The sequence below is a fragment of the Schistocerca serialis genome, chromosome 1 (genome assembly GCF_023864345.2).
Source record: "Schistocerca serialis cubense isolate TAMUIC-IGC-003099 chromosome 1, iqSchSeri2.2, whole genome shotgun sequence".
Classification (NCBI taxonomy): Eukaryota; Metazoa; Arthropoda; class Insecta; order Orthoptera; family Acrididae; genus Schistocerca; species Schistocerca serialis.
The window spans coordinates 800144089-800170827 of NC_064638.1; the positions used below are offsets into that span (position 1 = coordinate 800144089).

At 41.2% G+C, this 26739-nt stretch overlaps 1 protein-coding gene across 1 annotated transcript in view; it reads left to right on the forward strand.

Moving 5' to 3' along the window:
- LOC126483916 (protein wings apart-like) overlaps positions 1-26739 on the forward strand; it is a 104587-nt gene that overhangs the window by 26040 nt on the left and 51808 nt on the right. The window contains exons 3-7 of the mRNA XM_050107192.1: positions 2824-4550; positions 17662-17789; positions 18142-18511; positions 18842-19057; positions 19216-19438. Coding sequence (XP_049963149.1) covers positions 2824-4550; positions 17662-17789; positions 18142-18511; positions 18842-19057; positions 19216-19438 — 2664 coding nt within the window. The remainder of the gene's footprint in view (positions 1-2823; positions 4551-17661; positions 17790-18141; positions 18512-18841; positions 19058-19215; positions 19439-26739) is intronic.

Here is a 26739-nt window from a genome sequence, read left to right on the forward strand (position 1 = left end):
ATCCTCGCATTATCAGACACCTGAATATGAACCACCTGATGCAACATATAATCTACTATTTGTGTCCTGTTGACTTTGAACCACAGCATACACATACTTTAGTTGAACAAACATTAGGGGGAGGCCATGAAAACTACTTTGCAAAAGGAACCTACCAAGGTCTGCTTGAAATAGTTTCAGACGGAAATGAACCAATGGACAACTGAAGAACTTAAAAAGCTAAAACAATCAAGATTTTAAAATAATAGCTCACAAGTAGAAGTTGAATTCAACAACTTCTCAAATCTTAACATAAGATTACATGTCAGTTGATAGGGAAGATGAACCTTCCAGTACGGGTTAAGAGCTGACAAAAACAAGACCTCTGAATCAGAGGTATTGTGAAGACTTCAAACAACTATAGTAGGTAGCAGTGAAAATTGCAGCTGGAGGGTTAACTGTAGATAGCACCACCTCTACCTTTTCTACATGCTTCCCCCCACTCATGACCTCACCACCCACTTGAATTGCGACTAGTCGGTAGCCTGTGTCCCACGCTTGTTGAGCTGAATCCAGCAAACTGTGCTATCAGACAATGCTTTAGGGCACGTGTATACTTGGTACATTACATGGCACATTCATGCAACGGATATGATACCCCAAATCGTCAGACAGCAGCTTGAAATAATGATTTTAGAATCAGACGCAGACAGTGACTAATTTTAAACAATTTTTATGACTCCAAGAACAATATGTCAAGAAAATGCATAGAAATAACATAGTGAAACGGCAGCCTCTCGATATTAATGTATTCTCGTGCGTTTTGGATGGTATTTTACAGTCAAATACATTATTGTTGCTCATCTGTTAAATTACAAAGTTATTTCAATTTTGGGTATGGGCGAACATACAAGCTTGCCTGCAAATAACATTGACAAATATACCAGCATGTACAGTGTGTGCCAGGCATTTTTGAAAGGGGGGTGGGGAGGGTGATAGGAGAAGACAGCAGGAAAGGGAGCACAGAGACGGAATGGTGGCATTCACAGCTTTGTGGAGGAGAAGGAATGAGAAACATAACATTTATTGCTGTTTAATTGTCCTCTTCAGAAGACTCACTATCCAAGGATTCATTTGAAGCAGGATAATGCTGTCCATGAATGTTTCTTAGATGCCTTCCTCAGCAAGTCATTCTCTTGCAGATTTCCAGCATGGCTTATACATTTATCCAGTCATCCACTCTGACGTCATTAATCACTTCCTCAAGTAAATTCTGCACATCTTTCATTCTGAACCCTGTTAAAGTAATCTTGATGTTTAAAACATCTGCTACCCTTTGCCTTGCAGGATACTTGCCACTGTCACAAAGCTCTAATACAGTACAGTGAACAATTGTCCAAATCAGTGACTGTTCTTCAGATTAAAACTTCATTTCTTGATGACATGTTACCATTGCCCAGACGTCTGCAAATATTATGTGTATGGTTCATTGTAAAATACCAAACAGCACTTGCTGTTGCAGTGCCGATAAGATTTTGTCTCTTCTGGCATTGTCTTTAAGGTCGTGAAGGAATTCCTATACCTCTTTGTGTGGCTCTGCGTGACTTGAAACTCTGTCGTATTGTGATTTAAACCCCATTAATTGTGGACATTTGTTTGATAGCCATTGCCCGTTGCTTCTTGCTATGCTATGGTGGAAATGGTGTTGTGTCAACAGTGTGAGCTTGGGGTCATGAACCAAGTTGAAGTTGGCAAAGCTTCTCATTGGCACTTAGAATTGGAGGAAAGATGAGTTGTGGGAGAACTGGTGTATCCCTCTCAGCTGCCACTTCTGCTGCTTAATTGCTTGATACAGAATATACATGTAGTAACTCCACTGCTGGAGATAAGTACTGCATCAAGCTCCCACCTAGCAGCAGTGTGTTCGCTGACCAGGGCAGTTGCTTCCACCACTCACCATTTACCTTTCTGTTAGTGATCATGAAAACCGTGCAATTTGGTTCATTTCCATCTGAAACTATTTCAAGCAGACCTTGGTAGGTTCCTTTTGCAAAGTAATTTTCATGGCCTCCCCCTAATGTTTGTTCAACTAAAGTATGTGTATGCTGTGGTTCAAAGTCAACAGGACACAATTAAAAAAGGGAGGGTTGGCATGAGCTTGTATATATTTTGTTTGAGTTTGTGCACTGGCACTTTTTAGTTAAGTAGTTATTTACTTGTAGTTTCATTTCATAATTTTTTTGAATGCCTGTTTTCTTTTGAAGACAACACAGCAGAGTCAAATTATAGTAAAGGATTAAAAGTGTTTTATTTATACTAAGTAAATGGTGTTTCATATACTTACATGAGCTGTCAATCTTCAAACAGTTATATCACAGTATGTTTAGAGTTGTTTACATTTCACACATTCTTTACATATTGGTTATACTTCTAGTTTTTCCTTTGCAGTTTCTTACTTTTGCCTTTGTTTCCCTGTATTTCGTAACGTGTAGTGTATATTCTTTAGTGTTGGCTTGTTTATTAATGAATATTGTGTAGTCTGCTCTGGCCAAATGGCAGAGCTTGTAATATGGCCATCATTGTGCCACATGGAGGAGAAAGGATAGTTCACACAATGCAAGTGGCATATGGAATGCTTGAGCGCAACACTTCACATTCCATATCACTCTCCTCACCAGACAAGGAACGCAGTAATAATGACAATAACTATGCTAGTCTTTAACAAGAAACAATTTTAATGTCAGATCAAAAGTAGTATTGGTTCATAAATGGTTTTGGTGTGTCTATCAAATTTTAAGTTATTACATTTCTGTATTTTTAAGTATCATTATTAACAATTTTCAGGAAGAAAGGAAGAAGAATATGGTGCCAAAAGAATGCGTCTGGAATTCAGTGGCCGCAACTCTCAGCTGTCATCTAGAGACCCTTTCTCCTTTGAGTCGAGTGCTGTTGGTCCACCACCAGTTGTGAAACCCAGAAAGTTCTTCAAAAGTCGTAATATTGATTCACCTCCAGATGATGGACACGTCAGTTCACCAGCATACAACAACAAAGAAAGGAGTTCAGATTCAACTTATAAATCCAAAGTGAAAAAGTATGGCAAAAATAACTATCATTCTCATTCAGCAGGATCTAAAAAAGTTTTTGGAGCTTCTGTTAAGGGCAGTTCCAACACCTCAAATGTTGAACCCCAGGCGGAGCAGACAGAAGCTATGAACTTAACAAGTCCAGCCAAAACAGCAGTTCCACCAAGAGAAGAGAATAAGCCTCCAATTGTTCTGAGGATATTCAAAGGCACTTCACACTTAGTTAGTGTTCCATCCAGTCCATGTGAGAACAGCAGTGGAATATCATTACGTAGCTCCACAAGAAAAAGAAGTCACAGCAGCGATTCACGTAGTGTAGTGATGTACAGCAGCAGTATTATAACAGCACCAAAGAGATCGACTAGAGAACTGAGAAGCAAGCGAGTTTCGGATTCAAGTTTCGATTATGTAGCAGAAGTATCACAACAGGCCTCAGCGGTAGATAATTTGAATAGCAGTGGTAGTAGCACCAACAGCAACAGTAGCAGTGGTGGCAGCAGTAGGAGTAATTGTGCTAGTAATGATTGTTTAGATTTAGCTGTAGAGGACACAACGAAGAATGACAATGAATGTTTGCCCGAGAATCCTGTAGAAAGAATGAGTAGTCCTATTGCAAATGTTGACAATTCTCCTATACCAGTGAAAAATGAGCAAGAAGTGGTGGAAGCTGATGATAATCAGCCTCTTGCTTTGGAATGTCCTTCAGTTAACACACTACCTCTGCAAGAAAATGTTGAACATTTTGGTGAACAGTGCAATGGTCACCAAGAACAGTATACAGAGGAACCTGTACAGATGTGTAATTCCATACCTGAAGCATTAACTGAGGTAGATAATCAAAAAGAAATTGAGCAAATGGTAGCAGATTCTCCACAACCACCTGATACAAAAACTTTGCTCGATCAGGACTGGTTCTCAGACAGCGACGACTGTAGTGATAGCATTTCTGATCACATAAACACGATAGCTTCCACCCAAGGTGAAGGTGAAACAGAATCAGAAATAACTGATGGAAGTTTGTCCAGGGTATTGACTCAGGAAAAATGTGAACTAGACACACAGCAAGAGTCAGGCCCAGAGTCAGGAAGGACATCACCTGCAGATAAACAGTCACCTCCACCTTCGCCTAAGGCTGAAACTCGTCCAATGTCTACTCGAATATCACCCATAAAAAAAGGTAGCATTTTCAAGAGTCGGTCATTATTGTCCGGTAGTAAGAAGAGACTAGCTTTGTACAAACACAAGTGGGCCGATGATAAAGAAGGTGGTGGTGGGGCCACACCTGAAGGCGCATCTCAAAGCCAGGAAGTTGGGGGAGCAGTTAATAGCGTTGGAGCTTCAGTTTCACAACCTTGTCTAACAGAAGAAGACTTTGAACCTTCTAGGCTTACTAGGGTCACATCATGGCCATTAAATTCAATGGCAAGTGAAGAAGATCAAGAAGAGGCCATAACCAGTGTAAAATGTTCCAAAAATGCAAAAGGGGTGAGTATTTTTAAAATCCATTTTTTGTTTGCTGCAGAATTTAAAAATGTATTTTGAATAATTATGTCACTAAAAATTACTTTGAAAGTGCTACTCCTGACACTTGACGCATGCTGATGGGAGTGACTGTAAAGCATTCTGCCTCTATAAAATTTAATTCTTGTGGCATGAGGCATCTCCAAACCAACCAACTCATTTACATCAAAAATGGCAATTTTGGACACAGACAGACTATTTTGGGAAAAAATGACTATGTAAAGACAAGTGTAAGGGTACAATGTAATATCTGGAACTACTTAATGTTTTGAAAATTATCTAGGATAGAGTTTGATATTTGATATGGACCGTAAGACTTAACTGCTATCTAATTCATGGAAAATGTTGAAAGTTAGTAAATTATTAAAATATAAGAACTGCAATATGCTTCCATTGTCTGAAATTCACTACTTATGAGTATGGTATCTGTATTGAAATCAATCTTCTGTGAGTCTGAATTATCCAAAATCTTAGTGACTTAGTTAACTTGTGAGAGGAGTCATCTGATTCAGGAAAAAATACAGCAACAAAAGTACAGTGATAAAGTTCCGAATCTTGTAAGAATTGACGCAAAATAGGCAGTCATAATTTTGAGTGTCCGAACTTCTAATGTCAGTTACTTTGTAAGGTAATTGGTATCAGGTAATTTAAAATATATACTTATTTTGTAAATAAAACTGCCTTTTCCTGCTAGCAGGAAATTTTATTTACAAAATAAGTATTTATATGCTTGCTGTGGAGGATGGCCACACAAACAAACTTATTAATTTAAAATATGTTCTTGGAAAGTTGGCAATGTCTGCTTTCGAATGAATGGTACCAGTGCTTTGGAATCTATGAATTAGTTCAAAATGTTTTTTTCCATTACATACTGTAGTTCAAGTTGCAATTAGCCATAACTTTTTAATTAATTGAGATTTTAGTGGAACTAATTATATCATTGACTGGAGGAAGGGCACTATAATCAGTTACATAATAAGTTTACAATGATTTCAGCCAAAGTAATATTTTGATATATCATGTGCATTTTGCATGTGTCTTGTGTTAAATATGGAATGAAAAAAAAAGTTATTCTTGGGAGCAGGAAACATAACAGATGAAGGAGTTTCCAACCTGATATGTTTCAAGTCATCCTATGGGTCTGCTAATCATGAGGGGTAGAACCTTTTTTTTCCCCCCATCAGTCTTCTGACTGGTTTGATGCAGCCCACCACAAATCCTTCTGTGCTAATTTCTTCATCTAAGAGTAGCACTTGCAACGTGTGTCCTGAGTTATGTGCTTGATGTATTCCAGTCTCGTCTTCCTCTACAGTTTTTGTCCTCTACAGCGCCCTCTAGTACCATGGTAGTCATTCCCTCATGTCTTAACAGATACCATATCATCCTGTCCCTTCTCCTTGTCAGTGTTTTCCACATACTCCTTTCCTCTCCGATTTTGCATAGAACCTCCTCATTCCTTACCTTATCAGTCCACCTAATTTTCAACATTCATCTGTAGCACCACACCTCAAATGCTTTGATTCTCTTCTGTTCCATTTTTCCCACAGTCCATGTTTCACTACCATACAATGCTGTACTCAAACGCACATTCTCACCATCATTGCTTCCTCGATAGACCACATACTTGTGGATGCCAGACACAGAAGTGCTAGCCAGAATTTAAAATCTCAAAGAGGTGCAGAAATAGGATCAGACCATTATCTTGTGGTAACAACCGTACAGGAGAGGATAGAAAGCCGTTAACAGCAGGAGAAATAAATGCGGACCTACTGAAGGAAGGCCACATTAAAGAAAGATATGCACTTGAAATTGGAAACATGTTTGCTTCCATAGAAGAAGAAGAAGAAGAAGAAGAAGAAGAAGAAGAAGAAGAAAATTGAGACAGGTTTAAAAGATGCTGCAAGTGGGGTGCTGAAACCAATGGAGAAAAGGAGGAAGAGCAGAGGATGGTTTAGTGATAGGTGTAGAGATGCAGTCACCAAGAGAAAAGCAGCAAAACTGTTATGGCTGAGAAGTGAACAGAATGAAAGAACAAGGTTGGGATACATGGAAGCAGCTAGAGAAACAAGACAAGTCCTTCGAATAGAAAAGTGAGAGTTCATAAACAGTAAAATAAAACCGGCGAAGAAGACTGGATGGTAGGAAATACAAGAGACTTTTACAGAACAGTGAGGTTCTTCAAGAAAGAATACAATCCAAGGATTGATATGATCAAAGTCAAGGAGGACAAATAATCAAAAATGAAATGAAAGCTATGTAGGAATGAAGAAATGACTTCGAAAACCTCCTGAATGTGGATGTAAACACCATGAGTGCTACAACAGAAAATGAAGAAGAAGAATCATACTTAGAAAACAGAGATACTGTACCATTTAGGGGAGTATGAACTACCAAGCATGGAAGAGCTAAGAGTGACCATAAAACTGCTGAAGAGGGGGAAGGCACCAGGAATAGATGGCATACCTGCAGAGATGCTGAAGGAGGGAAGAGCTACTCTACCAGCGATGCTACATCATTTAATCCGCTCAATTTGGAAGAAGGAAAGGATCCCAGAAGAATGCGAGGAGTCTGTCATATGCCCTATACTAAAGAAAGGAGACCCAGTGAGATTTAGCAATTATAGAGGAATCACACTACTATGCACAACTTATAAGATCTTGAGCATGTTGTTACTGAAGCGACTAACATCACATGTCGAGAAAATACTGGGATTCCAACAAGCAGGTTTCAGAAAGGGAAAGTCAACTGTAGACCATTTACATATAATACTGCAAGTGCTAACGAAGTACTTGGAATTGCACAAAAATGTTCACTGCCATATTGTGGACTTCCAAAAAGCATATGATAGTGTGAATAGACAAGCAATATGGCAAGAACTCGAAAGGGCTCAAGTTCCCAGAAAACTTATAAAACTGACACAGATACGCACCCAGGAGACAACATGCATGGTGAAAGTAAATGGAAACATATCAGAGAAGTTCAAGGTGAGGACTGGAGTGCGACAAGGAGACTGTCTCTCCCCTCCCTTGTTTAACCTGGTACTGGAGAGAGCCCTGAGAAAGGTAGCAAGCCTAGAGACAGGAATACAGCTGGGTAGAAGGATCAGCACCCTGGCCTATGTGGATGATATAGTTTCAATAGCAGAGAAAGAGCAAGGCATGGTTCAGACAAGAAGAACATTAATGGAAAAGAAAAGGCAATGAAAGCAGGCCTGAAGTTGAATGTTGATAAGACAAAATACCTCATAGTTAGCAGAGAAAATGATGACAGATGCCTGAAAGTGGAGGACAAAGGCTTTGAAAGGGTAAAAGACTGTAAGTATTTTGGGGTTATACGCAATGAAAGGAACAATACCAGAAAATTACGGCATGAATACAAGCAGGAAACAGGTCAAGATTTGCTCTGGGAAAGCTGCTGAAGCCCCGAGAGATCCTCAGAGACCAAGATCTACAAGACAATAATACAACCTGTAGTCTTATATGGAGCAGAGACCTGGACAGTCACCCAAAAGACGAAAGAAAACTGCTGACATATGAGAATGCCATCCTCAGACAGATTTTTGGGCTATTGAAGGATGGAGATGAATGGAGGAACAGAAAGAACTGCGAATTGCAGAAGCTACAGAAGTTGATGGACATCGTAGCAGTGATCAAAGAAGGAAGAGTGAAGTGGCATGGACATGTAATGCATTGAGAAGGCCAGATCATCAGGCAGGTAGTGAAGGAAGATATTAGAGGCAAAAGACCACGTGGAAGACCAGAACTCCGATGGCTTTATCAGGTCAGAGAGGATATGAGGACACTGAAGGACGCTGATTGATGAGGCCAAAGACCGACTGCGGTTTGTGGGGCCAACACAGTAAGTAATAAGCTTCCTCGATTTACAGATTGGCCAGTAGAGATGAAAGGCTACATCCTTGTCTTACACGCTTTTTAATACGAGCACTTCGTTCTTGGTCATCCACTCTTATTATTACCTCTTGGCTGTTGTACAGATTGTGTATGACCCGTCTCTCCTTTAGCTTACCCCGACTTTTTTCAGAATTTTGAACATCTTGCACCATTTTACATTGTCGAACGCTTTTTCCAGGTCGACAAATCCTATGAACGTGTCTTGATTTTTCTTTAGTCTTGCTTCCATTATTAACTGCATCAGAATTGCCTCTCTTGCACCTTTACTTTTCCTAAAGCCATACAGTTTGTCATCTAGCGCACCCTCAATTTGGTTTTCCATTCTTCTTTATATTATTCTCGTAAGCAACTTGGATGCCGTTAAGCTGATAGAGCAATAATTCTCGCACTTGTCAGCTCTTGCCATCTTCGGAATGATGATGATTTTCCAAATGCCAGATGGTATGTCGCCAGACTCATACATTATACACACCAACATGAATAGTCATTTTGGTGCCACTTCCCCCAATGATTTTAGAAATTCTGATGGAGTGTTACCTGTCCCTTCTGCCTTATTTGATCTTAAGTCCTCCAAAGATCCTCTAAATTCTGATTCTAATACTGGATCCCCTATCTGTTCTAAATCGACTGCTGTTTCTTCTTCTATCACATCAGACAAATCTTCCCCTTCATAGAGGCTTTCAAAGTATTCTTTCCACCTATCTGCTCTCCTCTGCATTTAACAGCGGAATTCCCATTGCACTCTTAATGTCACCACCCTTGCTTTTAATGTTGCCGAAGGTTGTTTTGACTTTCCTGTATGCTGAGTCTGTCCTCCAACAATCATTTCTTTTTCGATGTCTTCACATTTTTCCTGCAGCCATTTTGTCTTAGCTTCCGTGTGTGTTCTATTTATTTCATTCCTCAGCGACTTGTATTTCTGTGTTTCCCGGAACATTTTTGTACTTCCTCCTTTCATCAATCAACTGAAGTATTTCTTCTGTTATCCATGGTTTCTTCGCAATTACCTCTTTGTACCTATGTCTTCCTTCCCAACTTCTTAAGATCAGCACCCCTGGTCTAGGGGCAGTGTCTTTGATTCATAATCAAAATATCTTCAGTCCCAGGTTCGAATCCCATTGCTGCTTCAATTTTGATTAATAATCAGCATTGGCGGCCGAAGTCTTCTGACATAAGAAGTCACCCTCATTCTGCCAATGGCCTTCTCAAAGATGGCGGAGGAGCGGACAGAGGTTCAGGGCATTCATTTGTCCTAGGGGTGGGAAACTGCCCCTAAAGGCAGAAGAATCAGCAATGATCAATGGCATGAGGATGCAGAAGGCAATGGAAACCACTGCATTAAAGACACATAACGTGTATCCACAGGACATGTGGCCTGTAATTGAAGAAGTGTCATGATGATCTCTCCATTGGCAAAAGATTCCGGAATAGTCCCCCATTCGGATCTTCAGGAGGGGACTGCCAAGGGGAGGTTACCATGAGAAAAGGTTTGAATAATCAATGGAAAGATAACTCTCTATGAGTCAGTGTGTGAAATGTCAGAAGCTTGAATGTGGTAGGGGAACTAGAAAATCTGAAACGGGAAATGCGAAGGCTCAATCTAGATATAGTAGGGGTCAGTGAAGTGAAGTAGAAAGAAGACAAGGATTTCTGGTCACATGAGTATAGGGTAATATCAGCAGCAGCAGAAAATGGTGTAACAGGAGTAGGATTTGTTATAAATAGGAAGGTAGGGCAGAGAGTGTGTTTCTGTGAACAGTTCAGTGACAGGGTTGTTCTTATCAGAATAGACAGCAAACCAACACCGTCAATGATAGTTCAGTTATACATGCCGACATTGCAAGCTGAAGATGAAGAGATAGAGAAAATGTATGAGGATATTGAAAGGGTAATACAGTATTTAAAGGGAGATGAAAATCTAATAGTCATTGGGGACTGGAATGCAGTTGTAGGGGAAGGAATAGAAGAAAAGGTTACAGGAGAATATGGATTTGGGACAAGGAATGAGAGAGGAGAAAGACTAATTGAGTTCTGTAACAAGTTTCAGCTAGTAATGGTGAATACCCTGTTCCAGAATCACAAGAGGAGGAGGTATACTTGGAAAAGGCCAGGTTATACGTGAAGATTTCAGTCATCATGGTCAGACAGAGATTCCAAAATCAGATATTGGATTGTAAGACGTACCCAGGAGCAGGTATAGACTCAGATGACAATGTAGAGTGATGAATAGGCTGAAGTTTTAAGACATTAGTCAGGAAGAATCAATACGCAAAGATGTGGGATACAGAAGTACTAAGGAATGATGCAATACACTTGAAGTTCTCTAAGGCTATAGATACAGCAATAAGGAATAGCTCAGTTGGCAGTACAGTTGAAAAAGAGGAATGGCCATCTCTAAAAAGGGCCATCACAGAAGAAGTTGAGTCCAATATAGAATCTCCTTAATACATCTCCCATCATTGTGCTGTGTGTCCTGCACAACTCCAATTTACTTTCAAAACAGTCACTATCATGTCCTCTACTCCTGTCGTTTCTCTTGTCCTTTTGTTTGTTTTCCGTGCCTTCTATTTATGCCCAAAATGCATCTTTTCTTTTCTCATTGGCCAGCCCTCAGTTTTTGAACTGTATAAGCATTTAGTGGCCAAATTTCACTTCCATAAGTTAATTCTGTCAGTGTACATGGGTTGTAGGTTTCCTGTTTGAAGCAGATAAGGAATTTACTTCTGAGTACAGCAGTGTTTTCTTAAACAAACTGAAAGCCGGTTTTAGCCGTCTCTTTCTTTCTTTTGTTGTTGCTGTTGTCTTTAATGTGAAGATATGTAGGATGCATTTGTCCATGACAGTCAATCCTCTACAAGTATCTTCACCTTTGCATAACTACTGCAAACTACATCCATTTGAATCTGCTTAATTTAGTCAAGTCTTGATTTCCCTCTATAGTACCCCCACACTCACACACACTCTTTCCTCCATTACCAAATGGATGATCTCTTGATGCCTTAGGTTGTATTCTATCAACTAATCCCTTATTTAGTCAAGTTGTGCCATAATATTTTCCCGCAAAGTTCAATTCAGTGCCAGCTCATCAGGTGACTGTCTAATCTTCAATATTTTTCTGTAGAACCACATTTGAAAAGCTTCTATTCTCTTATTGTCTCAACTGCATATCATCCAATAATGACTTCCGCTCAAGGCTACATGCAAGGCATATACAATGGGCATTCAATAATCAAGACAAATCAGGGTAGAAACAGTTTTTGTAGGAGTAGTTCTGTACTTTCATGTCTTTAGGTTGGCATCACTGGGATGTCCTGAGAACAGCTGACAGATAAAAATTGTTTTGTTTATAACCTCAATATTGCTTTTAACAACCTAGTGTCTGCTTGAAGTTTTCATTTTAATTAAGTGATCAGTTTTTATTTTTTTTCCTCTTTCTGAAAGTGAAAAACTGGGTAAAATCTTTTCTCGAATGATTTTATAGTATGGTGAAAATTGTATGAACTTCGGGAATTTTTATAAGTGGATAGAATAGTTCAAAAACAGTGAACCTCAGTGACTGACAGGCAACATCCTGGCCGGCCAGCTGAAATATCAAGTTCTTCACTTGAAATCTGCACCTAAGTGTGCTTTCAATGAATGAATAATAACTAAAAGTGAACAAATCATTTGCATTTTTTAAAAAATGGTTAAAAATTCATCTGGTTTCACTGGGAGGTTTGCTAATGACACTGTAATGTTGTTAGAGACGACAAAGGACTTCGAAGATTGGCTGAACGGAATGGGTGATGTCTTGAAGAGAGGTTATAAGATGAATGCCAGTAAAAGCGGAACCAGGAAGTCGGGTGGAATCAAAGGCAATGCTAATAGAATAGAGTAAAATGAGACACTGAAAGTTGTAGTTTACTATTACTGTTTCAAATAAATAAATGTTGATAAATTTAATAGAGATTATTGAAAAATACTTTTTGGAGACATAAGTAAAAAAGTTATTTTCATCAAAAGCATTGCTTCCAAATTGTAATCCTGGAAGATTCGTCAGCAACTGTGACATCCAGTCTTAAAAGCCTTTATTGTATGATCAGAAGACTAGACAGTTGAAACTGATTTAACCTCAAAAATCATTATGTGAGCATTGATTGAAATAAACTTATTTGATAAAGATAATGTGTTCACTGATGCTCTCAGATAATAAAACGGTGAATACATGCTTGACATATAATTTTACAATTGCTGAGCCTGATTATCAGGATCATTGATCTTGTGCTTTAAGGTCCAAAGGGTAGCTTATAGCTCATCACTTTGGTCTATTGCATGCGAACCTCTTCATTTCTCGTAACTTCTGAAACCTATCTCCAATACCATATTGTCATTTCCTTGGTGCCTTATGCTTTGTACTGTCAATTGATCCTTTCATTTAGTGAAGTTGTGCTTTAATACTCTTTACTTCCCAATTTGATTCAGTATCTCTTCATGTGTTATTCAGTCTTGCCCACATAATCCTCAGCATTCGTCTGTAGCTTCACAATCCAGAAGCTTCTGTTCTCTTGTCTAAACTGTTTAATCACTTCTGAACAAGGTTGCATTCCAGATAAATATCTTCATAAAAGACTTCCTAACATAGCACACTGAAAAATGATGCCTCTGAATTTTTTATGTGAAAATTCTTAAAGCTTTTAAATAAAACAAACATTAATATCATTCTGCATCCTTATTCATCGTGTCTACGTATTTATTTCTCAACATAGTCACCACAGCGACTAAAATACACCTTCCAACGAGGGACCTTTCGTTGCTATTTTCACTATAGAATGTTACACTTTGTCAACAGAGCCACAACCTCACGTGTATTTGCACTGTTTCATGACTATCAAATTGAACTCCTCAGTGGTGTTCATTAAGATTCAGAAATAGATGAAAACCAAATGGGACAGTCAGAACTTTATGGAGTATGAATCAATGACAGTGAACCCAAGTCGTAGGAGATGTTGCAGCGCTTTTGTATGGTCTGGCATTTTCACACCAAAGGAGATGATGCTCCCTGTGTGGACATACTCTTCGAATTCCAAACTCGATTACAGCTTCCTGTTTCTCACACATCAACTAAGTAACATTACACACTGCCCTGTTACAAGCTACAATTCGGAGCCCTCTAGTGGCAGAGGGCTGCAAATATGTTAACATCAAGAATAAAAATGCAAAGTGTTAATGATGTTTCTTTTATTTAAAAAGCTTTAAGAGTTTTCGCATAAAACATTCTGACGCATTACTTTTCAGCACACTCTCATACTTAATTTATATTCATGCAGAACATACGACCGGAAGACATGTTTAAAATTTTTGGTGGTATACACTAACCTTCCTTGTGAATTAGTCTACCTATCAGTGAAAACTGTGTCAAAATGCCAACAGTATTTTCTGAGATTAGCATTCACCAACAGACAGAAAAATGCAACAGAGGACTTTAGTTTATAATGTGTGTATACGAGGTCTGATCACAGGGTAAGGGAATTTTTTTAGTTAGCGGGCTTTATACATCTGATTTTCAAATTATTATTATTATTATTTTTTTTTTTTTTTACACACACATGTTCCTGATGGATGTTTGCATTTTCAGTTGTTTTAAATATTTAGTTTATTGTTGACAGTCGAAAAAAAGGGTATACATGTTTTTGAGTGCTTGATGAATTTATATTTTGAAAAAGGTGGATCATAGACTTTGCTGCGTTATATTTTACTTGAAAAGTGGAATAAAGTGCAGCACCGCATTCAAAATGTTAACTGTGGCTTTTGGCAAATCTACTATGAGTAAGACAAGAGTTTGAGTCATATAAAATTTCAAGGAGGGTCAAGAAGTTGAAGATGAAAGCTGCTGTGGATGCCATAGCACACCAATTACCGACAACATTGTGGAAGGAGTAAAGAAAATGTCCAGGGAAACAGGCAAATCACTATCAGAGAGGTTGCTGATGACATCGGTGTATCTTTTTTCTCATGCCATGCAATTTTTCGGACGAGTTGGGCGTGAAACATGTAGCAGCAAAGTTTGTTCCGAAATTGTTGACTTCCACCCAAAAACAATGTCACATAGACATTGCTAAGGAATTGCTGAATGAAGTTGACAATGATTCAGAACTTCTAAAGAAGGTTATAACAGTACGGATATTATGCCGAAACCAAGGGTGTGTGTGTGTGTGGGGGGGGCAGTTTTCGCTGTTATGGACTCCTGCGAATTCTTTGTATTCCTGACGTTGAAATGAACTATGAAAGGACATCATTTGGCCACCATTTATGAGATAAAAAAGAATCACCGAAGGAACTGAACACCGTAATGAAAAGCGAATTCCAGAATTGCGTCCAAGATTGGAAAAAAAAGCACCGGCACAAGTGAATTATATCTGAGGGGGATTACTTTGAAAGTGTCAAAGATGATGTTGATGAATAAATAGATTCTTTGTGGAAAACAAAAAATTCCTGTTATTTTTTTATCACTTTTTGTAGTTTGGTCAAGATTCTCTGTTCTGCAGATCTGTGGCAGCTGTTATTTTTCCGCCAAATACCTCATCCTCTCTAGGTGACCAGCTCATAGCTTCCATCATTACCAGTTGATGTCACTCCAAACAACTGTTATAATATATTATATGCACAAACCTCCCTCCTGAGTCTATTAGTGAAAATCATATCAAAATCCCTAAAGAGTAGTTCCTGAGATTAGCCTGAACATACAAACAGAAACTGAGGTGAGGGATATTTATAATATTTATACAGGTTAATATATTAATCTTGATCAGAAACAGTCTTCTTGCTATTATGTGTATGCTTTTAATTTCCTCTCTACTTCTGCCTCTGTCAGTTAGTTTTCTGTCCAAGTAGCATAATTCATCTGCTACTTTTAGTGTCATTTTCTAGTCAAATTTCCTCCTTCAGAACTGCCTGTTTTAATTTGACTGCATTCCATTACCCTTATTTATTTTTCTAGATGTTAATCTTATAAACTCTTAGAAGAGACAATCCGTTCTGTTCAGCTTATGTTCTAAGTCCATTACTGGCACTGAAAAAATAATATTGTCATTGGCAAACCTCAAAGTTTTTATTTCTTCTCCCTGAACATAAATTCATTTTTCAAATTTCTCCTTGGCTTTCCTTGTAGCTACTCAGTGCACAGACTGAATAACATTGGGGATAGAATACAATCCTGTTGGACTCCCTGCTCCACCACTGATTCCCTTGCGAGTCCTTTGACTGGTATACCTGCAGTGCAGTTTCTGTACAAATTGTATACAGTATAACCTTTTTTATCTCATTTTATGCATCCTACCCTCAAGAATTTCAGCCTGCTGCATTTTTATACTGACTCCTGTCATATATAAAATTCAATGTCTTGTGTGTAAGCAAATGGTTTCTACTAGACATTGTCTTTCTGCTTATTTGATCCCCTGCTATTCATCTTATATCGTTTTCCTTTCCCCTGTTTCACTCTTAATCCTTGCTTTGAAGATCTCAACATCATCTGGTTCTCTCAATTAATCCAGGTCCCATCTCCTAATGTACTACTTTTTTTTGTTATTTCTTCAGTTTTAATTTGCAGTTCATAACTAATTTCCTTTCCCCAAATCCACATTCTCCTGCTATTTTTCCTTCTTTTCCAACAGCCTCCTGTTGAAATTAAATTTTGTCTTCCATTCTTTCAATCTCCTATTCTTTCTGTTGAGCTAGTAGGCTATAAACTGTTACTAATGTTGGATTTGTGTCTTTCTTGGTTATGATGTTGCTCTCCCTATAACATCCTATTCAGATCTTTGAGCTGGGATTACTCAGGAGGATGTTACCTTAAGGGGCAACAGATCTGTTGTGCTAGAGGTTGGAGCATGAAACATTAGATCCATTTATTGGCTGGATAGGTTAGAAAATTTAAAAAGGGGAATCAGTAGTTAATAATAATAATAATAATAATAATATAGTATAATTGTATATAATGAGTAATAGTAAAATGTGAATGTGATGGCAGGAAGAACAGAATTCCCCATGAGGCATTAAACTTATACCTGTACAAGTTTCTTAAGTTAAAAATAACGTGGGAGATGTTTTGATTCATAAAAGTACTGTCTCATTTCAAAGTATTGATGTAATGTCTAAAACTGCCTCATTTGAAGTACTGATATCATGTCTTGTCTAGATTCAATCTATTTCACTCACACTAGTTATTGCTGCCCTTACCACTTATTATTATAGATTAACACCATATAGTCTAATGTTGTGTTGTTATTAACATTGTTTGGTCCATAGCTAACTAAACCAGTGAAATCTGCATCTCTGTTATGTGTCTCGGTTGTGAGAGTGTGCAACATTGTTTAATTCATTTGTTTTTTACTGCTTTATAGGTGTAGTATTTGCTGTTGCTATATGTTACAGAGTATTCAGACAAGCATCATGTTCCCATTGTTGAATTTGTTTCATGAATGTAATATCTGTGGTTGTTCACATTATTCGGTAGGAACTTCAGTCTAGATCAACAAACTTCTGGGCCTGATAGCAAAATGAAGGTGCTGTGGTTTTGGAACATGAGAGCTACTAGGTTTATACGTAAAACAGGATGACATAAAATTATAAGAATGCATAAACTGTTCACATAATGAGAGTGTAGAGGAATCTAAAAGAGATTTAAGAAAACAAGTTGACATGCATGGGACGTTTGATAGAATTGTGAGAAGAATGCCACATGATAACATTTGAATTCATCCCTACATAATATCAGCAGCCTTGGAACTAAGGTTGAATGTGTCTGTATTTTGTAATTACTGTATTTTGTGGAAAGCCTCAGTGCATACATTGCGTATTATACATTTTTATCTGTCTAGTTTTCATACTTAACTACCTGTACAAAGAGTACAAGATGGATGATGTATTACTTGAATTGCACATGTAATTACAGAGAATATTCTGATGAACCTTTTCACAGCTATAGAAAGTTACTGTATTATTTGACTACAAGGAAAGAAACGGAGCACATCGCATCTTGAAATTGTTCATTTTGAAGGATTTTGTCATGTGCTGCAATAATATGGATGAGTTTCCAAAATTAGCTGGCTTGACTATAATTGAAGAAGTTCATGAACAACTACAGTTTTCATCTCAATTTGATTTTTCTCTCTTTTTTTAAATTCCAGTATTATACTGTTGTCCGCAATGTTAAAAAAGCACATCAGATCCAAGAGTCTGGAGAATTTCAAGAATTTAATGATGATGTAGAATATATTTTAGATGCTCTGCAGGACAACAACCCAATTGGAACACGGTATGTGACAGATCATAATTAACTTATAGGACATAGTCAGAGTTTTATTGAAATTTCTTTCCATTTGCGTCCTTTTTCCTGCAAATTTATTATTCAGTGTTCATTGCATTGCTGATACAAGATGAACTGCATGTCAGTCATTCAGTCATGTTAATTTTGTAAGTGTGTTATGTAATAATTACTACTGCTAGGTGTCACAGCAGAAACATTGCTTACTGATTATTATAACATGGTAAGTTGTCAGTCACTGCTCAGCTGCCATTTTTTTTTTTTTTTTTTTTTTTTTTTAATTGGAAGTAAAACTAATAATTTCATCTTTTAAAATTATTAATGAATTGTTTTTCTGTGGCAGGTGCCTTTCAGCCATAACATTAGCTTCAAAGTGTATGGCACCAGCATTTCGAATGCATGTCCGTGCACATGGTACAGTGGCCAAATTCTTCCGTGCACTACATGACGCAACTCGAGATCAGAGCTTGGGGCTTTGTACTGCAACTGTGATGTTTGTGCTGAGCCAGGATCGTCTCAATATGGATCTTGATCGTGACTCTCTTGAGTTGATGCTTGGTCTATTAGAATGTGATGCTTCTCACCACAGTGCTCTTGATGACTGTGGCATGAGCAGTGTTCAACTTGCAAAGAACAAGGAGAAAGTGCGAGAGCTTTGTGCTGCAATACAAAGCCAGGGCCATGCTAAATACCTAGACCTTGATAACATTACGGTTAGTATAAATTTTAATGACGTTTATTAATATTTTTGTTCTTGAATGATCATAAGAAATACAGCAGATTTGAAGTTCTTATTGAAAATGACTGTATTAAACATTGCCATGAAATTTGTGGTATTTATTTTGAACTTCTATATTATTTCACAAATAACTATTTTTATCACTTTTGGTAACATACTTTTTCACTGTTTAGTTGGGTTGGCCAAAAATTATTGGCCTGTGGGCATACGTATAAAATAATTTGTGATGTGAATATAAATGTCTTGTTTATTGTACAAATGATCGTTGGAACATGAAACCAGCTGAGTTTTTGTGTTTTTGTAGGTGGGCCATCTAGCCATGGAAACATTGCTAAGTTTGACATCCAGACGTGCTGGAGAATGGTTTAAAGAAGAACTGCGAGAACTAGGTGGTCTTGAACACATAGTGCGCACAATTTGTGACTGCTGCACACAAATTGATGATTATGTTGTTGAGTGGACTGAAGTGCTCTTGAACAGGCTCAGGAAAGTTGACCGATGCCTCAGGGTTTTGGAAAATGTAAGATCATTTACTATCTCACAGAAATGTAATATTCCATTGTGTTCTAAGGTGTCCTCAATTTAGTGGGTAGACAATGGTTAGTTATACTTTCCATGAATTTCATGGTGTGAAAGTTTAATTTATTTTTTCTCGTTTCCCTTTTTATTGCTCCCCAGGTTACTCACCAAAATGAAGAAAATCAGTTGTACCTCTTACGCTACAGTGATGGAATTTTGGTTGATACATTAATGAGACTCTATTGCCAGTGTGACTCTGAGATACCATTGTACCCAGTCACAAATGCAGGTGACAAAGAGTCTGCCGGAGCTGTAATAAGAGAGGCATTGCTTGCTACTCTGAAGGTGTTAATAAATCTTTCTCATGACTTCAATGATAAATGTAAGTAATAGATCTATTTTTAATTTTGTTTAAGGTGTATAGTAGTGCTGGTTATGAGGCAGTTTTTCTGGGGTCTGCGGGTTCATGCCTTTTTCACCAGAGCCTCAGATTTCTAGTCGATCAGGAACCATAGGAAAATGAAATGGATTGACGGAGTTGTTCTCTGGTCCCTTCAGATTTTACTGATACAGCTGCAAACAAAAATCTTCAGAAGTGTTCACTTGATTGTGGTTCAGAGGGGTTAAAATGCAGATAGAAAGAAGTGACCAAATCTACTTCTATTTTTGACTAGAGCATACAAATTCATAAAGTGAATTGTGCATGAAACAGTCTTACAACAACAGAAATAATCAATTTTTTATAATATGATGTAATTGGTTAGATAAGAAATCTTCTCAGCAAGCGGCAGCAAGAGAAACACATGTAAAAAAGGTTTTACTTACGCAAGCTTTTGGAGCCAGTGGCTCATTCTTCTTGCAGAAGGTGAAGAGAAAAGGAAGAGGGGTGAAGGGAAAGGAATTGGAGAGGTGTAGGACAAGGGATAGATTTTGGAAAAGTCGCGCAGAACCCTGGTTCAGGAGAGGCTTACTGGACGGGATTAGGTCTTTCCTTCTCATCCTGTCCAGTAAGTCGCCCCTGACCTGGGATTCTGGGTGACTTTTCCAAACTCTGGCCATTGTCATAAACCTCCACAGTTCCTTTCCCTTCGCCCCTCCTTCCCCTTCAACCCTTCTGCTGGAAGAAGGAGCCACTGGTGCCAAAAGCTTGCACATGTGAAACCTTTTTTTTTATATGCGTGTTCTCCTGCTGACACTTAGTGAGCTGTTTCCTTACCTATCCAATTACATTATAAAACAGTCTTAATGTTATTACTGGGAGGATGTAATTACTACAAAAGTAGCAAAATACATATTTATTCTGATTGAACTTAAAGCAACAATAATATGTCGGTTTTGTTGTAGAGAGAAAAGGGGGGGGGGGGGGGGGGAATGGCGCAATGAGGGACACTGACTTCTTCAAATTGTCAGATCTGTTTCCAGAAAGAAAGAAATGGTGAACTGCAACTAAGTACATATTTTTGTCCATGTTAAGAAAGAAAGTGTTGGCTCTAAACAATTTTAGTTAAAAACAGTTTTAATGTAATTGAAAAACCAGTTTTCAGTCTTCTGCCCCCTTTCCTTTTTTAAATAAATGAAACATTTTACACTCTATACAATCTTTGTTTTCACATCACCAAAACTTATTTATTTGGTCATTACAAAACCATAGTGTTTTGAGGAAATGCTGCTCTTTGTGGCATGTAAAGTGTTATGTACATACAGTGTAAAAGTCCATTCGCTGTCGTTCGTCAATGAAATGCCTCTTCCATTTGTAATTGTTTCCTATATCAGTACTGGACATGCTTGTTTGGAGTGTACTAGTCGGTAACCCCACATCTGTTGACCAGTATGGCTTCAGTTAAGTGTCCATTTACTACATTTCCTCCTGGCAGCCTCCAACTTGCTCACCCTTGATTTACTTGTCAGTTGATCGCATCTGCTAACCATCTCTAGACTATAGAAATGTTCTTGAGATAGAGAGATTTGTCTTGAAGCATTGGATGTGGAGGCATATCAAAACTTTTTGAGGGCAGAGGTAACCACTGATTGTGTACACAAAACAATGAAGTAACTATATGATTTTTTTTTATAGACTAAGTAAAGGCTACTGCGTAAGGGGGAATACTGTGACCATCTTGTAAATGAAATTATTTTGTTGTATCTGCCCAGCCTTTGGTCACACAAATTCTTTCATCGTTGTAGAAAGTTATCAGGTGACATGTTTAAAAAGAAAGAAAGGAAATTTAGTAACATACTTGGAACCTAAATTACAAAATCAGACAAGATTCTATAAACAACTACATGCACTTGAATGTATTATATTGTAATTTGTCAAAGTAGAATTAAACAGGTCAATGTAAATAGGCTGCACTCTGCATACTGTATTGTTTGTTATATTAGTTTTAAAATGTTTTATAGGTTTTATAATTATCCAATATAATAAAATGAATTGCTGTGGCCGTGTTCTCTGCTCTGTCATGAAAAAAAATATTTGTTCCAGTTTTCAGTGTTTAGTCTTGGTGTAGAACACACAGTTGTATTTGTCGATCTGCAGTTAACAGCTTTCACTGTGTGTGGTGAATGCAGAAACTATCAGAGACAGGACTCTAGTTTTTCAGTAGGGTTGGTCTCATTCACACAGGACTACACTTAAGTTTTCATTGTAAGTAATGATCACTTACAAAAAGAAAGAAACAAGGTCTGTTCAAAAGATTCTGGAACATTCGTAATTTCCCACCAGTGTTGTGTTGGAGCGAAGTGTATTTGGCATCCCTGCACACACACCTGTGTTTAATGTGTAACTGCTGGCAGTTTCATTGTTTATGTCTTTCAGTTATTGTTCAGTGCTGTATTGAGTAAAAAGTTGTGTGGCACAGCTTGTGAATTTTGAGATGGCAGAGCTAGAGGAGCAACGCAACTGCATTATATTTTGCATGAAACTCAAGGAAACCTGTAAAGAGGCACACCAAATGATTCAAGAATCCTACAGGGATGAGTGCTTAAGCTGTACTTGGTGTTACTTATGGTTCACACATTTTAAAAATGGCCGAATGGAGTTAAAGATGACCCTCATTCAGAACACCCTTCGAAATCTACCAATGACACACATTCAGGATCATCAATGAAATTGTGCATGCCAATCGAAGCCTGACTGTCAGAGAGAGATTGCAGAATGTAACATTTCAATTGGATAATGTCATGAAATCTCGAAATGCATCATGTTGCTGCCAAGTTCATCCCAAGAAAGACCTTCGCCTCACAATCTGTGAAGAGCTATTGGATCGCACATATGAGAATGAGGTGTTCCTTAAGAGAATCATAACTGGTGATGAGATGCAGGTCTATGGTTATGAAGATGAGATTATGGTTCATTCTTCAGTGGGTTGGGAAAGTTTCTCCATGACCAAAAAAAGCTCGTCAGGTCATGTCAAATTTCAAAGCCATGGTGATAGTTTTCTTTGACTTTGGAATACTAGTTCATCACAAATTTGTGCCATAGGGACAAAATGTTAATCGATGGTGCTATTGGGACGTTTTGCGACACCTGCAAGAAAGTGTGACAAAGAAACGGCCTGAAATGTGGCCAGACGATTCATGGTTCTTGCATCTTGATAATGCACCCACATATCCTTGTTGGTGTGTGACTATTGCACAAAAAACAAAATGACGTTGGTGCCTCATTATTTGTACTCTCCAGACCTGGCCCCTGAGGACTTTTTTTGTTTCCAAAGTTTGAAAATCCATTTCAAAACCAAAGATATTCAGTGATGGACGAGATAAAAGAAAATTCGTTAGTGGTACTTTGCGTGCTCCATCAAGAGGTGTACCAAGACTGCTTCCGGAAGTGGAAACAGTGTTGGGAGCAATGTATCAATGGTAGAGGAGAGTATTTTGAGGGAGACCACGCACAGTAAGTAAATGGTAAGTGTAGAAAAATTTTATGGACAAAATTCTGGAATTTTTTGAACAGACATCGTGTATAAGTTATCAACATTATGTAGGCACATGATGTTGACAGTTGTGGAAATAAATGATGGGATAAATTATCATCACACTGCAGACCCTTGGATATTCTAATATGACTTTACAAGGCATTGTTTTAAATAACAAAAAAAAACAGCATCCAAATAGTGGAAAGAGAGAAACAGCACTGACCTTACCTGTTAAGAAGGATAAGCGTATAACATTTTGTTTTAAAAAAATGAAACATAATGAGTAGCCATGCAATTCTTTTGAGATGTTTCCAAAAAATAATTATGTTTTGAAAGACGCCCTTAATTTATATTAAATTTTAGAATACACTGTTTATTAAAAATTTCAGTTTTTTAAATTTATTTTCTTTCCTCAAAATTGGTAATTGTGGTCAGGGTTCATGTTTGTAGTGTCCATGTAACAAAATAACTATGAAGTGCATTGTCTTGAACTTAAACTTAATCCATTATAGTAAGTGTGTAGACTGCACATGCAGCATTTTCATGGCACTGTGACCTGATTGGGATGTTTGGCCCCATTGCTGGAACAATTTAGTCCTGTTTGTGTTCTGTTGGGAGAAAAATGCAAATCCATGAGCTACCATATACATGTACAACCCACTCACTCCCTCTGCCCCAAATCTCTCTCCTCCATCTCTCTCCTCCATCTATCTCCCTCATCTCTGCCCCTCCATCTCTCCCCCTCCATCTCTCCCTCTCCATCTCTCCCCCTCCATCTCTCCCCCTCCACCTCATTCCCCGCATCTACCTCCCCCCATCTACCTCCCCCATCGCTCCCCCCCATCTCTCTCCCCCCATCACTCCCCCCCATCACTCCCCCCATCACTCCCCCCATCTCTCTCCCCCCCATCTCTCTCCCCCCATCTCTCTCCCCCCCATCTCTCTCCCCCCATCTCTCTCCCCCCCATCTCTCTCCCCCCCATCTCTCTCCCCCCCATCTCTCTCCCCCCCCATCTCTCTCCCCCCCATCTCTCTCCCCCCCCATCTCTCTCCCCCCATCTCTCTCCCCCCCATCTCTCTCCCCCCCATCTCTCTCCCCCCATCTCTCTCCCCCCCATCTCTCTCCCCCCCATCTCTCTCCCCCCCATCTCTCTCTCCCCCCATCTCTCTCTCCCCCCCCATCTCTCTCTCCCCCCATCTCTCTCTCCCCCCCATCTCTCTCTCCCCCCCATCTCTCTCTCCCCCCCATCTCTCTCTCCCCCCCATCTCTCTCTCCCCCCATCTCTCTCTCCCCCCATCTCTCTCTCCCCCCCATCTCTCTCTCCCCCCCATCTCTCTCTCCCCCCATCTCTCTCTCTCCCCCATCTCTCTCTCCCCCCATCTCTCTCCCCCCATCTCTCTCACCCCCCATCTCTCTCCCACCACCTCTCACCCCACCTCTCCCCCCAATCTCTCTCCCACCAATCTCGCACCCCCCCCAAAAATTCCACCCCCCAAAACTCTCACCCTCTACACCTATCTCTCTCCCCCTCTACCTCTCTCTCTCTCTCCCCCTCTACCTCTCTCTCTCTCTCTCTCTCTCTCTCTCTCTCTCTCCCTCTCCCTCTACCTCTCTCTCCCCCTCTACCTCTCTCTCTCTCTCCCTCTACCTCTCTCTCTCTCTCTCCCCCTCTACCTCTCTCTCTCTCTCCCCCTCTACCTCTCTCTCTCTCTCTCTCTCCCCCTCTACCTCTCTCTCTCTCCCCCTCTACCTCTCTCTCTCTCCCCCTCTACCTCTCTCTCTCCCCCTCTACCTCTCTCTCTCCCCCTCTACCTCTCTCTCCCCCCTCGACCTCTCTCTCCCACCCCGCTACCTCTCTCCCCCCGCTACCTCTCCCCCCCTCTACTTCTACCACTCTCCCCCTCTACTTCTACCATTCTCCCCCTCTACTTCTACCACTCTCCCCCTCTACTTCTCTCTCTCTCTCCCACTCTCCATCTCTACCTCTCTGACTCCCCCCTCTAACTCCCTCTCTCTCTCTTCCCCTCTCTCCCCCTCTTCCCCTCTCTCCCCCTCTCTTCCCCTCTTCCCCTCTCTCCCCCTCTCTCCCCCTCTTCCCCTCTCTCCCCCTCTCTCCCCCTCTCTCCCCCTCTCCCCCTCTTCCCCTCTCTCCCCCTCTTACCCTCTTCCCCTCTCTTTCCCTCTTCCCCTATCTCCCCCTCTCCCCCCTCCCCCTCTTCCCCTCTCTCCCCTCTTCCCCTCTCTCCACCTCTCTCCCCGCTCTCCCCCTCTCTCCCCCTCTCCCCTCTACCTCTCTCTCCCTCCTCTAACTCTCTCCCTCCTCTAACTCTCTCCCTCCTCTAACTCTCCCCCTCTCTCTCTCCCCCCTCTCTCTCCCCCCTCTCTCTCGCCCCCTCTACCTCCCCCCTCTTTTTATTTCCCCCCTCGGCCTCTCTCTCTCCCCCTCCGCCCTCTCTCCCCCCTCCGCCCTCTCTCCCCCCTCCGCCCTCTCTCCCCCCTCCGCCCTCTCTCCCTCCTCCGCCCTCTCTCCCCCCTCCGCCCTCTCTCCCCCCTCCGCCCTCTCTCCCCCCTCCGCCCTCTCTCCCCCCTCTGCCCTCTCTCCCCCTCTGCCCTCTCTCCCCCTCTGCCCTCTCTCCCCCCTCCGCCCTCTCTCCCCCCTCCGCCCTCTCTCCCCCCTCCGCCCTCTCTCCCCCTTCCGCCCTCTCTCCCCCTTCCCCCCTCTCTCCCCCCTCTGCCCTCTCTCCCCCCTCTGCCCTCTATCTCTCTTCCCTTCTCTTCCCCTCTCCCCCTCTTCCCCTCTCTCCCCCTCTCTCCCCCTCTTCCCCTCTCTCCCCCTCTCTCCCCCTCTTCCCCTCTCTCCCCCTCTTCCCCTCTCTCCCCCTCTTCCCCTCTCTCCCTCTTCCCCTCTCTCCCCCTCTCCCCCTCTTCCCCTCTATCCCCTCTCCCCCTCTCTCCCCCTCTCTCCCCCTCTCCCCTCTACCTCTCTCTCCCTCTTCTAACTCTCCCCCTCTCTCTCTCCCCCCTCTCTCTCCCCCCTCTCTCACCCCCTCTCTCTCCCCCCTCTCTCTCCCCCCTCTCTCTCCCCCCTCTCTCCCCCCTCTCTCTCCCCCAACTCTCTCCCCCCTCTCTCTCCCCCCTCTCTCTCCCCCTCTCTCTCACCCCTCTCTCTCGCCCCCTCTACCTCCCCCCTCTCTTTCCCCCCTCGGCCTCTCTCTCTCCCCCCTCCGCCCTCTCTCCCCCCGCCGCCCTCTCTCCCCCCTCCGCCCTCTCTCCCCCCTCCGCCCTCTCTCCCCCCTCCGCCCTCTCTCCCTCCTCCGCCCTCTCTCCCCCCTCCGCCCTCTCTCCCCCCTCCGCCCTCTCTCCCCCCTCCGCCCTCTCTCCCCCCTCCGCCCTCTCTCCCCCCTCTGCCCTCTCTCCCCCTCTGCCCTCTCTCCCCCCTCCGCCCTCTCTCCCCCCTCCGCCCTCTCTCCCCCCTCCGCCCTCTCTCCCCCCTCCGCCCTCTCTCCCCCTCCGCCCACTCTCCCCCCTCCGCCCACTCTCCCCCCTCCGCCCACTCTCCCCCCTCCGCCCACTCTCCCCCCTCCGCCCACTCTCCCCCCTCCGCCCACTCTCCCCCCTCCGCCCTCTCTCACCCCTCCGCCCTCTCTCACCCCTCCGCCCTCTCTCACCCCTTTGCCCTCTCCCCCCCTTTGCCCTCTCCCCCCCTCTGCCCTCTCTCCCCCCTCTGCCCTCTCTCCCCCCCTCTGCCCACTCTCCCCCCTCTGCCCC